Source organism: Mus musculus, chromosome 4, assembly GCF_000001635.26.
Source record: "Mus musculus strain C57BL/6J chromosome 4, GRCm38.p6 C57BL/6J".
In the NCBI taxonomy this organism is placed as follows: Eukaryota; Metazoa; Chordata; class Mammalia; order Rodentia; family Muridae; genus Mus; species Mus musculus.
Window position 1 is genome coordinate 106,577,585 of NC_000070.6, and position 12,389 is coordinate 106,589,973.

The 12,389-nt window shown below is 51.9% G+C and overlaps 1 protein-coding gene across 1 annotated transcript in view; it reads left to right on the forward strand.

The window, feature by feature from the left end:
* The window catches only part of Dhcr24 (24-dehydrocholesterol reductase), a 28,076-nt gene extending 16,547 nt beyond the window's left edge, over positions 1-11,529 (forward strand). The window contains exons 6-9 of the mRNA NM_053272.2: positions 606-749; positions 8,206-8,403; positions 8,761-8,939; positions 9,028-11,529. Coding sequence (NP_444502.2) covers positions 606-749; positions 8,206-8,403; positions 8,761-8,939; positions 9,028-9,181 — 675 coding nt within the window. The 3' untranslated portion in view covers positions 9,182-11,529. The remainder of the gene's footprint in view (positions 1-605; positions 750-8,205; positions 8,404-8,760; positions 8,940-9,027) is intronic.
* The last annotated feature ends 860 nt before the right edge of the window (positions 11,530-12,389 follow it).

Consider the following 12,389-nt stretch of genomic DNA (forward strand, 5'->3'; position numbering starts at 1 on the left):
CTCTGAGGGCTGTAAGGCACTACTAGTTCAGTGTGCCAGGTAGGATTCAAGGATACAGAGCCCACAGCCAGGACATTAGCCACCTAGGACAATCCCTCCAAGAGAAGGAAAATACTGGGAAAGTGCTGAGCCCAGAGGCCTGGTGCCAGCCCCGGGAAAACAGGGAAGTGTGTCACGGTTGGCTGGAGCAGGGGCCGTGGATTGCAGTAAGGGTGATCCACACTGGCTTAGCAAGGACAGCGGGGAACTAACCTGTGCAGAGCCCTGCGTTATCACTGACACCGTGAACATTGACTCTGTTCTAATGAGGACAAGAGCCACTAACCGCCCGCCCCCCCCCGCCCCCCCCCCCACCCCCCATACTGCCTGAGCTGGCTGCATGGCCCTGTGCATAACCCTGAGGTTCACTGAGTGTGTGCTTTTTGCAGGAGAGTCCCTGCTGTGCCCAACCTGCCTGGCTTTGAAGACTCTCCCAGGCCACAATTGACTTATCAGAGCTTTGCAAAGGCCAAACGCATTAGACAGCGGCTGGATCGCTCTTGCTCCCTGGTGGCTCCCCGGTGGCTCCTGTGTGGCCTGATCACAATGCCCTCTTGTCATTTCAGCTGAATAGCATTGGCAGTTACTACAAGCCCTGGTTCTTCAAGCATGTGGAGAACTACCTGAAGACAAACCGGGAGGGCCTCGAATACATTCCCCTGAGACACTACTACCACCGACACACGCGCAGCATCTTCTGGGAGCTCCAGGTGAGGCTTGGCTCTCTCAGGCCCTGGCTCTTAGGACAGCGGCCATTCATATTGCGGCCACAGTTCTCTGTCTCTCTCTGGTGAAGGAAATGGTCTCGCCCGTGTGGTCCAGCAGAGCAGTTGCTGTGATTTGGCCTGGGGACAGCCGGCTGCAGGGAAGAGTTTGCTTTTCACCATTCACACTGAGTGTGTTAGCCTCACTTTGGGAAAAGGTAGACCTTTATCTTCCTGGAAGTGTTACCATTGCCGAGCAGAGGGGCTCTAGCTCTGTGTGGGGCCAAAGCAAGAGGGGGAAGTCAAGTTGAGCCTGGAGGTGAACATAAGTCTGTCACTATGTTGTAGGGATGAGTGGGAACCTTAGGAGATGGTGCATGCTGTGGCCCCTGGACAGGCCACACAGAACCTCCAGGGGAGTCTCTGGGCAGAGGACCAGCCAGAGGCAGGCCATGAGAATTAACTAGTGTCTGGTGCATAGTTCAGAGAGCTCAGTACACACATGAAGCTGTTTAGCTTCACCTTCATAGGACCACAGATGTTTTCTTTGTACCGTTAACCTCGTGCCCACTGAGCAAGGACGCATTTTGCACACTCTCTAGGGGACACACAAACACAGGAAGTGGAGTTGCTGGAGAATGGGAATCGTGTGTCTAACTGGTAGAGGTCCTGCCACGGTGTCTCCCACAGTAATTATGAAATTATGATGCTTACATCTCATCTGGCAGCGTCCCAGTCTTCCTGTCCTGGCCAAGACTTACTTTCTGATTTGTAAGCTATTGTGATTACAATCATCCTCAGATGTGCCGTGGTGCCCCAGAGATATCTGACTGTAGCTCCTTATTGATCCCTTCATGTTGAGCGTCTGTCGAGTGCCTGTGGGCCATTTGTGGGGTCTTTGGCTGGTTTTTATTTTTAGTCCGTTCATTCATTTTTGGTGTGTGTGTGTGTGTGTGTGTGTGTAACATGATGTACATGTGGAGGTCAGAGGACAACTTATAAAAATCAGTTCTCTCCTCCACCTTGTGGGTCCCAGGAATTAAACTCGAGTTGTCGGGCTTGGTGGCAAGCGCCTTTATCCACGGAGCCATCTCATGAGCGCCTTTGTTCAATTTTCCTGGTCTGTTTGTGTTTTGTTGTTGATGTGTGTGCATTTTTCACATACTTACACATCTTCACACAAGATGCTGAGCCATCAGCAGATACATGATCTACAAATATTTCTTCCATCCTGCACGCTGCTCTTCATAGTTTTGGCAGTGCGTGATGACGCACATGCTTTTCATGTAGATGAATCCCGGCTTATCTATTGTCTCAGTCATGCTTAGGAATGTATTAACAAATGCAAGATAACAGAAATCCTCTCTATATCTCCCAATCTATTGCCTCCCTGGCACTCCGAGGTTGTAACTCTTGCGTTGGGTTGAACATTTGGCACATACTGTTCGAAGCAAGAGCCAGCTGCAGTCTCCTACAACAGTCTGTCCTCTGGTCCCTGCAAGCTGTATATGTCTGAGACACAGCAAGGTTGCTTAGCTAGAGCAGAGATGCAGAACGAGGTCACACGGTAGCCTGAGGCTAGGTCTCATGGCTCCTTGTAGGTCAAGTGAGAACCTTACACTTTATTATAGGTGCGATAGGAAGTCAGTGGGGGCTTGGGGCAGGAAGGTGATGTGTCCTAGTTTTTATTTTTAAAGACTATCTTAGCCGGGCGATGGTGGCACATGCCTTTAATCCCAGCACTCGGGAGGCAGGGGCAGGTGGATTTCTGAGTTTGAGGCCAGCATGGTCTACAGAGTGAGCTCCAGGACAGCCAGGGCTACACAGAGAAACCCTGTCTCAAAAAACAAACAAACAAACAAACACACAAACAGGAAGGAAGAAAGAAAAGTAAATCTTTGGTAGCTGGATGGAGAATTGATTGGTAGCTGGATGGAGAATTGAGTAGGTTGGGGACTGAGTGATCATGGAAGAAGAGATGAAAGATTTCTGTTGTCTGGGAGGCAATGGGGACGAAAAGCAGCCTGAGGCCCAGGAAGGACTGACTGTTGAGCCAGCCTACAGGATTGCCAGACAGATTGGCATGAGATCAAGGCTGGAGACCCAAGAACTGGTGAAAGAGGTCCCCTAACTGTGACAGGAAGCTGGGGGTGGGTGGAGGTGGCACATGATGGACACGGGAAATTCTGCCCTGAGCATATCTTTTGAAGGTAGATTCACTGGGAATGCAGGTTGGGCCCTGAATTGGTAGCCAGTCAACTGTGTGTTTGAGAATCAGAGGGTCTCAGCAGAGATAAAGGCCATGTGTTTAAATATGGGCCAGTGGCAGAGAAATGTTTTTGAATTTGTAGGGGAAATGTTTGTGTTTGGTTGTGTTGTGTTTGAGATAAGGTCTTGTAGCCCATCATGGTCTTTATGTAGCTGATCTTCCTGCATCCACACCCCCACTTCCTCCAGATGCTGAGCTCAACCACACCTGGCCTTTTCTTCTTTCTAGCAAATGATATTTAAAGCCAAGATAGTAGGCGCATAAAAACGCCCAGCCTGGGTGCCCTACAGCCCTGGGGAGGAGCAGCCAGCGAAAGAGAAGGTGCCCTTAACCATAGCCAAGTAGAGACCTTCAGGAAAGCATTGAGTCCTAAGTGAGATGAAGGGATAGAGTCAGCTTTGAATAGCAGGTGGAAGACTGGGCTGGTGGAAACCAATCTCAGAGGCTACTTCTAACAGGACAAACAGACCCAGGCAGGGGACAGGAGCCAGACGAAGCTGAGGATGGCGCTAAGAAAGATGCTTGCTTCTGTGATTGTTTTCAGGAGAGATGCCAACATGGTTATGTGTCCTGGGGCTGATGAGAGGAATGACGGTGTTGGGTGGGGGCTCTGGAATGGAGCCTTGGGTGGCCTCTTGGTGGCATGTGTAGTGAGGAACAGGCTCCTGGAGTTGGGCACAGCTTGGTCCCTTCTTCTGGTTGCCTGTAATTTCCCAGTGAAATCAGAAGTAGGAATTCCAGCCAGGGCGTGGCCACAGCTTGAGAAGGGTGACATGAAACTTGCCCCTTAGACAATAGAAAGTTCATTGTCTGGGAATGACCACGGAATTCAGCCTCCTGTGACTGGTGACTGTGCGCTCAGGGCAAGGCCAGTGTGTGGCTGTGGGTTTTCACGCTGTGAAAGTGACACCGGGTGGGTAGAGCGGGCCACCTCTAGGGGAGGTTGGATGATAGGAACTGTGGAGTAGACAAATATAGACACTGGTCGTCTGAGGCTCCGGAACATTCTTAAAGGACCAACTAGCTGATATTTTAAGCTCTTCTACTCCAGTAATCGAGCTCTGCTGCCGAGGTAATCCCATGTGGTACCACTGGCTCTGGGAAAAGATATCCTGGGACTGGTTTGGCTCTGAGGTTGGATCACCATGGTGACAGTGCTGCCTGAGATAGGACTTAAGAGCAGTAACTCAGCTCAGTAAAGATAAGAATGCTGGAAGATAAAGGCAAAACGAGCCGGGGAGCTGAGGGTACCGAAGTGTGGATAGATCATATCTGTGAGAATTAAAATCACCAAGTACGAGTGCAAATGAAGGCAGCGGTGGTCCCAGACTTGGAAAGGCAGAGCTGCAGCGTGCCAGGGGGCTGTGAGGGGGATACGGTGGCCCACGCCTCAGTGACGATAGCCACGAATGTGAGGTAAGCGGTAGCCGTGAGTGTGGGTGAGCGGATGGTGCCATGAAGTAGGGCAGGCGGATTGCAGTGCTTCAGGCTCAAGTGAGGGGTCCGTGAGAGCGAGGGATGGGAGGGTGATGGATGAAGGAAGCTCTTGCTCCTCGGGCTCCTTGAGCCTCATCACAGCAAAGTGACACCTCGCCCATGACAGATCACCAGAGAGAGACTGCAGATGCTGCAGTGTGCCTACCACATCATGGTTTCCGGCCCCCCCTCCATACCCCACATGTTAGCATCATGTGTCATTTAGTTGAACCCACTCCAGCTGAGGGGCACTGAGCCCCCATCTCATGAGATAGACTTTTAAACCACTTCAGTCTGTGCTCAAAATGAGACTTGCCATATCTTTGGTGCTGTTAAGCGAACACTGTCCTAAGCCGCCTTCATTTACAGGAAGGAACAGGAGTGTTGACAGCTGTGTGTGCTCACCTGGAGTTTACACTGGGGACTTAGGAATGCCGGGCGGCAGGGAAACAGGGCCGGGTATCAGGAGAAGCTATGCTGTTGGTCACAAGGAAAGTATCAGCTGGCCCACAGGAGGTCCGAGTGGGGGTGGCCTTCAGAAGAGTGTGCCCTTTGAGATCCGTGGACTTTGCCCACACTTCTGCCCCTAGATCAGGCCTTTCTTCCCTCCTCCTTGCCTGATGAAGCAACTAACTCCCTTCTGCCATGGGTGGCTTCCTGAGGAAGGGACCCAGTTCTGAATGTCCCTGGGGAAGTGGGTGGAACACCCAGCTAGGCGGAGTTATAGACCTTACCCGGAAGCTGAGACCTTTCTGATAAGGGACACATGTACACAATTTTCAGAATGCAGGCTTTCCCTCCTAGACACCACCCTTTCATTGGCCGCCTTCTTCACCTTGCTCCCAGTAGAAAAGAGCTTTGAAAGAACCCAGTGAACCTGCATGCTGGGTGATAAGCCAGCCCATCCCTCTTCTCAGCCTGACTTGCCCAGACACCTCCCAGCTTCCCAACTTGCATCACTGAGCAACACCAAAGTCCAGGGCCAGCTAGGTAAGCTGTGGGGCCCACACACAAAGCAGGCCTATAGTGCCACTGAGCGAGCGTACTAAAACGTAACGCCTTTTCCTTTGTCCTGTCCTGATGCTTGCATAGTAAATACAAAATTAATTCTACGTTATCAGTGGGCATTTTGCCATTCATCTTTTAAATATCAATCTGAGAGTATTTAACTCTTCCTACTTGTGTATTTTTTGTTCCTAAGAATGCAGCACTAGGCCGGGCAGTGGCTCACGCCTTTAATCCCAGCACTCAGGAGGCAGAGGTAGAGAGTTCTCTGAATTCAGGGCTAGCCTTGTCTCAGAGTGAGTTCCATTGTTAGCTAGTATGTGGGATTATCATAGATAAGAAAGGAGATCGGGGATCCTTGCTCATCCCTGGGACTCTGCAGCCAGCCCATCAGAACAGAGGTGGCCAATAGCAGGCCAGATGCAAGCCACAATTGAGTTGTTAAGAGCCCGAGGGAATTACTTCCCTTGTAGGGAATGAGTGACTTCTGCGTATTGGCAGGACCCAGGACAGGAGTAAAGCCAGGGCCAAAGGATGTGTCAGGAGGTGGCAAAAAGAAGAGCAGTGTTTAAACACTGACTTTCTGTGGCTGACAGTTTCATCTGATACAAACCAATGGACCTGAGAATCAGGAACAGGCAGGCATCTCATGGTGTCTCTCTGTTCACCTTGGAAACATCAGAGACCTGGGATAGCACATTGCTGTCAAGTGTGTAGGGAGCAGTGTTCACCTCTAGTTTCAGAGTACAAGATGGTGCAAGGATCTAAAGTAGGGTCCCTTAAAGCTACCCACAATATTTAATCTAGAGTTGTCTGTGTCCAGGAACTTAACATCAGAAGTACATGTTGATGGGCAAAGACATGTGCCAAGGATCTTTACTGATAATCTCTCAATGATCTAAGTGTTCATAAATACAGAGCTGCTTAAATAAGTGGTTCTACAGCTCTGTGGCCTTACTGGTTGCATTGCTGTGTTCTGATGCTCAACGCACAACAGTGGGAGCCAAGCTGGTGGTTAAACTCTGCCTGCTGTGTGGGTCAAGCAGATGGACAGTGGTTGGGCGCTCTCATAGGAGAGCCCTGACTCCAGGGATGCCTGAGGGGTGCTACTGGGCTTTTAGCAGTTGGCATTCATTGCAGCTTTGGGCTCCCATTCTTGGGGAATCTTCGGGAGCTCCCTCTGACTCTGTCCCAGCTCCACTGCTGTCTAGAGTCCTGTACCCTACACTCCGGAGAGAGTGTGTCTTAGTTAGGGCTTCCATCTCTATGAAGAGACACCATAACCAAGGCAACTCTTTTAAAGGACAACATTTATTTAATTGGGGCTGGCTTACAGGCTCAGAGGTTCAGTCCATCATCATCAAGATGGACACAGCAGCATCCAAGCAGGCATGGTGCAGGAGGAACTGAGAGTTCTACATATTTATCCAAGAAAGCCAGGAGCAGACTGTCCCCACGTGGCTAGGAGGAGGGTCTCAAAGTGCCCTACCCTCACCCCCCAGTGACACACTTCCTCCAAAAAGTCCACACCTATTCCAGCAAGGCCACACCTCCTAATAGTGCCACTCTCTGGACCTAGCATATTCAAGCCACCATAGTGAGCGTCACAGAACAGCAACCATGCCATGAATGTCTTTGTTTCTGACACCCACCTTTGGTGTCAAGGCTCCGGAGGCTGTGGTACCCTCTGCACGTTGGTGACTTAGGAAGGTAGCCAGGCCTAGAGCTGGGAGGAATTTTGTGAGCTAGGGAGCTAAGGGTGTGGCTGAGGAAGCAGCTGGCATTAGAGACATCTGCCTGTCAGGATCTCCAGGGAGACCAGGGGAAGCAGGAGAATGTGAATGGCTGGCTGTGTGCAAACTAAATGGAAGGCTCGATGTGGAGCTAGATTCCATTTACCTGGTGAGAGTTGTCCTTGCTGCAGACCTTAGAAAAATTGCAGGAGTTTGTAACCCCATAGGAAGAAAAACAATATCAACCAACCAGGACCCCCAGAACTCCCAGGGACTAAGCCATCAACAAAGGAGTACACATGGCTCCAGCTGCATATGTAGCAGAGGATGACCTTGTCATGCATCAATGGGAAGAGGGGTCCTTGATCCTAAGAAGGCTCAATAGATGCCCCAGTGTAGGGGAATCGAGGGTGGGGAGAGGAACACCCTCATAGAAGCAGGGGAAGGGAGGATGTGGTAGGGTGTTCCCGGGAGGGAGGGAAGCAGGGAAAGGGATAATATTTGAAATGTAAATAAAGAGAATATCCAATTAAAAAGAAAGAAAGAAAAATTGTTCAAGCTCTCTTAAGAATTGTCTCTTCTCTGTATAGCCCTGGCTGTCCTGGAACTCACTTTGTAGACCAGGCTGGCCTCGAACTCAGAAATCCGCCTGCCTCTGCCTCCCAAGTGCTGGGATTAAAGGCGTGCGCCACCACGCCCGGCTCGACTCACTCTTGAAAGCTGGAATGGTAGTCACCTTACTGTGTTACTGGTCACAGTATCTGTTTGTCTCTCCTGTCAGAGACAAAGGAGCTGAGCTCAGAGAAGCTAAGTAACTAGACCAAGGCCATTATAGTTGGTAAACCTGCGAGATGGGAATCAAGCCCTAGCTCTCCTCCTATAAAGAGGGGCGTGCACCCTGGAGTTACCTGTCCCTAGTGGCTTGAGGAGCTGCCCCTGCCTCCTCCTCCTCCTCCCCATCGCCATCTCTGTCTTTTAGGACATCATCCCTTTCGGCAACAACCCCATCTTCCGCTACCTCTTCGGCTGGATGGTGCCTCCCAAGATCTCCCTCCTGAAGCTGACCCAGGGCGAGACGCTACGCAAGCTGTACGAGCAGCACCACGTGGTGCAGGACATGCTGGTGCCCATGAAGTGCATGTCACAGGCCCTGCATACCTTCCAAAATGACATCCACGTAAGCTGGGTGACCAGGCGGGCGTGGTCCCATGGAACCCAGGTCTTCTCCCTAGCTCTGTGTCGCCCACCCATCTGTGTATCTGCCCTCTGGGCCTTGGTTTCTCCAACTATACAATTAGGATCTTAGCCCACCCAGGAACTGTAGTACCCTGATAAGCTGCTTTAGAGTGGCCCCGTAATATGGAAGTATTTGGCAGGGCTGGAGGGAGAACTGAAGCTGGAAGCAAGCACCTGGGACCCTCTAGTGGGTTACAAAGTCAAAGTTCCCGTTTGCAAGGATGTGGGTGAGCTAGTCCCGGGTCTGCTACCTGCTGGGAAAAGACAGACCAAGCTGTTTCTCTGACCTCTCACTCAGGTCTACCCCATCTGGCTGTGCCCATTCATCCTGCCCAGCCAGCCAGGACTAGTGCATCCCAAGGGAGATGAAGCAGAGCTCTACGTGGACATCGGGGCATACGGGGAGCCACGTGTGAAGCACTTCGAGGCCAGGTCCTGCATGAGGCAGCTGGAGAAGTTTGTGCGGAGTGTGCACGGGTAAGTGACCCGGGGTCTGGGGGACACAGGGGCCTCACACCCACCTTGTCCATCCTCACCGCCGCCGCACTCCTTCCCTCCCATGCAGGTTCCAAATGTTATACGCCGATTGCTATATGAACCGCGAGGAATTCTGGGAGATGTTCGATGGCTCCTTGTACCACAAGCTGCGCAAGCAGCTGGGCTGCCAGGACGCCTTCCCTGAGGTGTACGACAAGATCTGCAAGGCGGCAAGGCACTGAGCAGGGCACCTGGGGAGCCAGCTGCATGGACCTGCTCTCCCTCGCTCGCTCCGGCTTCTCTGCTTTCCCAGGTCTCAGAAAAGAAACCCCTCCACATCCCCGAGGCAGCCCGATGGCTTCCAGGGTGGCTCGGGCAAGTGGAAGCACGTGGAGTCAGACAGACCTAAGTCCCAGGCCCAGATTAGCCACTCGTTAGCTGTGTGACTGACTCTGGGCTAGTCACCTGGCCCCTGTGTGCCCCGTGTTCATCTGTGAAAGGAGGTAAAAAAAAAAAAATATCTACCTGCTGGATGTCACCCCACACTAAGGGCTTCCACCACTGCTTCCATGCAACCTCACGCCTGGCTCCTGCTTTGGATCTAACAGCTGAGTCCAGACAGGCTCCCCACAGGTCACCCTTGCACGGGTTTGGCCAACACCATGAAGGAGTTGCCTTGGAGTTTCACCTGCATAGCTTGCATCAGCCCCGAGAGGGCAAAGGAGGGTCAGCCTTCCACTTGGCCTCGGGGGTGGGGCAGGGGGCATCTGATTGGCAGGCAGGCCCAGGATGTGCTGTGCCAAAGCCAGGTCTACTCCAAAGTCCTCTCTGCCATCTTCGGACCATCCTGGCCCTACTTCTGTGTGCTCGAGCTGCCCCAGCCATCACTGAGCCCACTCAGGACTGCTCCTGGAAGACATCTCAAGGTGGGAAGCCTGGCTTTCCTGGGCTTTGCTTTCTTAACTCCCACCATCCAGGCCTCCTCTAGAGTCCACTGAGTCACAATGGGGGCACATGCTCATGACTGTGTCACTTAGGGGCGGTCCCCACACTGAGTGAGAAAGGGGCATCTGCCCTGTTGCTACTGTGAGGACCCTCCCTGGGGTTAGAAAGAAAGCATCCAGGGTCACTCATCTCCCCCTCCCCCATTTTGTTCCCTCCCCCCCCCTCCCCCCCCCCCCCCCCCCGGCTCTAGTTAATTTCAGTGCCTTACAAATCCTAAGCTCAGAGAAAGTTAGCTCCATTTCCGTTCCCAAGGGAGGGGCCTCTGAGGTCCTTCTGCCTTGTTGATGAAGAGTGGTTGGTTGTAGAGCCCCCACCTTCAGAACTGCCTGGCCCAGCTGGAAACCCAGAGTCTGAGGGGGAATCAGGTTCTGGAAGGCAAGCCAGAACTCCAGAGCTGAGCTGGTCACAGTCACTCCTCCCCCACCACCCCTGCCCCTCCAGAGGCTGCAGTTTTCTCGCCTGTCACTTGGAACATTAGAGCTCCTGAAGCCTGTCTGTCTTAAGACGTTGGGAAAGCCTCGTGTTGAAAGCCGGGGGAGCTTAAATGATCCAGGTGGTAGCTAGGGACCGTCCATCAGTGGTCCTTCCCTCCACCGCCACGCCAGCTCCTGGGTCGTTTTCATTTATCTGGCAGAGCCCAGGACCCTTAGAATCATATTTTAGCTGAAGGATGCTCACTGATGCGGCCGAGGGCTTGGGATACTGCACAGTGCTACTGTGTCCTGTGAAGGCTGGTGCACTCAGGGCTGTGGGAAGGCAGAATCACCTCATCCATTTGGCCTGTGAAGGAAGTAACCTCACTTTGCTGTCTGAGCAGCATGTATTCCTGGCATGGGCTCTCCTAGTGGTCCATGTGCATCCTTGCGCATGTGCACTCGCTCGCAGACTGATGACCCTGCTTGCTGCAGATGAATGGTCAACGCGAGCTAGGTTAGTTAGTGTGATGTATAAGGCGCCATCATTCCTCAAGTCAAGCCTCCATCCCAAAGCACCTGGAGCTGTGGCAATGATGCCAGCAACCTGTGTCACCCAAAATAGTCAAAATCCAGCCCTCCACAGACACTCCCCAGGACCTGGGGAGGGAAGGGATTTTGAGTCACATTAGCCTCAGGTTAGTGTTTGGCTCCAGTAATATCTTGCCCGAAAAGTGGTCGTCTTCCAAGCATGGTGTTCTGGGTCCCAGCCTTGTCTTATCGCCTGTCCTGTCAGTGTCCAACCACACGGTGGCTTGGTGGGGTCACTCAGCTGCTATGGGACAGCACATGTGGGAAGTCAACGCAAGCCTCTCCCCTCCGTGGCTCTGGTTTCTTGGCTGCATGGTTCTCTGTAAATTCAGTTGTAGCCACTGTCTTTGGCTAGAAAGCTGAATTGGCTGTTGCTGAAAGGAAGGAGGGGATGGGTGTGGCGATGTGTGCTGTGTGATTTGTTGTTTTTTTTTTTTTAATTTGGTCATGGGGACCAAGGAGAAGGCATGAATCCCTGTATTTGGCTCTTGCAGCCTCAGGCACTGTGCCTACTCTCCAGGTCATGTCCCTGTGGTTCTGGGGCCACCACTTGTGTAAAATAAAGTACAGCCTGGACGCTAGTCTTTTGTCATTTATTCAGAGGACCAGTGTAGAGTCGGACAAGGACGCAGCCACCGCCACTGGTGCCATTCAGCTCCAATGTCCTGTCTGAACACAAGCACCCACAGATGAGGGCTAAAAACATGGGGGAAGCGGGTAGCAAATGGATTTCTGTCATTCCAGTGAAGAAATGCTGGCACCTCAGGAGGGATGGGCTCTGTCCTCAGGCACCAGGTACACTTGTCAGGTCTGGCTGGTGTTCTGGCTTCATCAATCGGTTGTGACAAACCAGTTTTGACAAGCTCATTGTTCCTGTGTCGATGTCCTCATCCAAAAGCCGAAGGCACAACGACCCTTCCAGCAGAACACAGTGCCTTCCTCTGCACACTACCAGCCTTCCTGTCAGCCAGATGTGTCCACAGGGATTAAGTGGTTAGCTTTGCAGTCACTAGAGACCCAGATAAGCTTCTGTTAGGATTGAACCACATGGACTTGTATTTTTTAATAGTTGGCTCACCCCAGGACTTTGATGCCCAGAGCCGGGAGAATCAAGTTTTAACTTGGTACACTTTGCACAGGTGTGTATGTGATGGGAATTTTACTAGAACCTGTGATTTTCATTCCGAAACTGGCTTCAAGCAACCTTTTGGGAAGTCCCTTCTCTGATTTCATAAGTTGTATCTTAAATCTGTAATATCCCCTCTGCTGGCCAGCGTTCTTTCTGTAACAAAGTACCTGAGATGTTGATCAAGAGGAGAGCTTTATTTCAGCTCTAAGTTCTAGAGGTTCCAATCCATGATCCCTTGGTCCTGAGGTGAGACAGTGTATAGTAATGGGTGGGTGTGGCAGAGGAAATGGTCAGAAACCAGGGAGAAAAGAG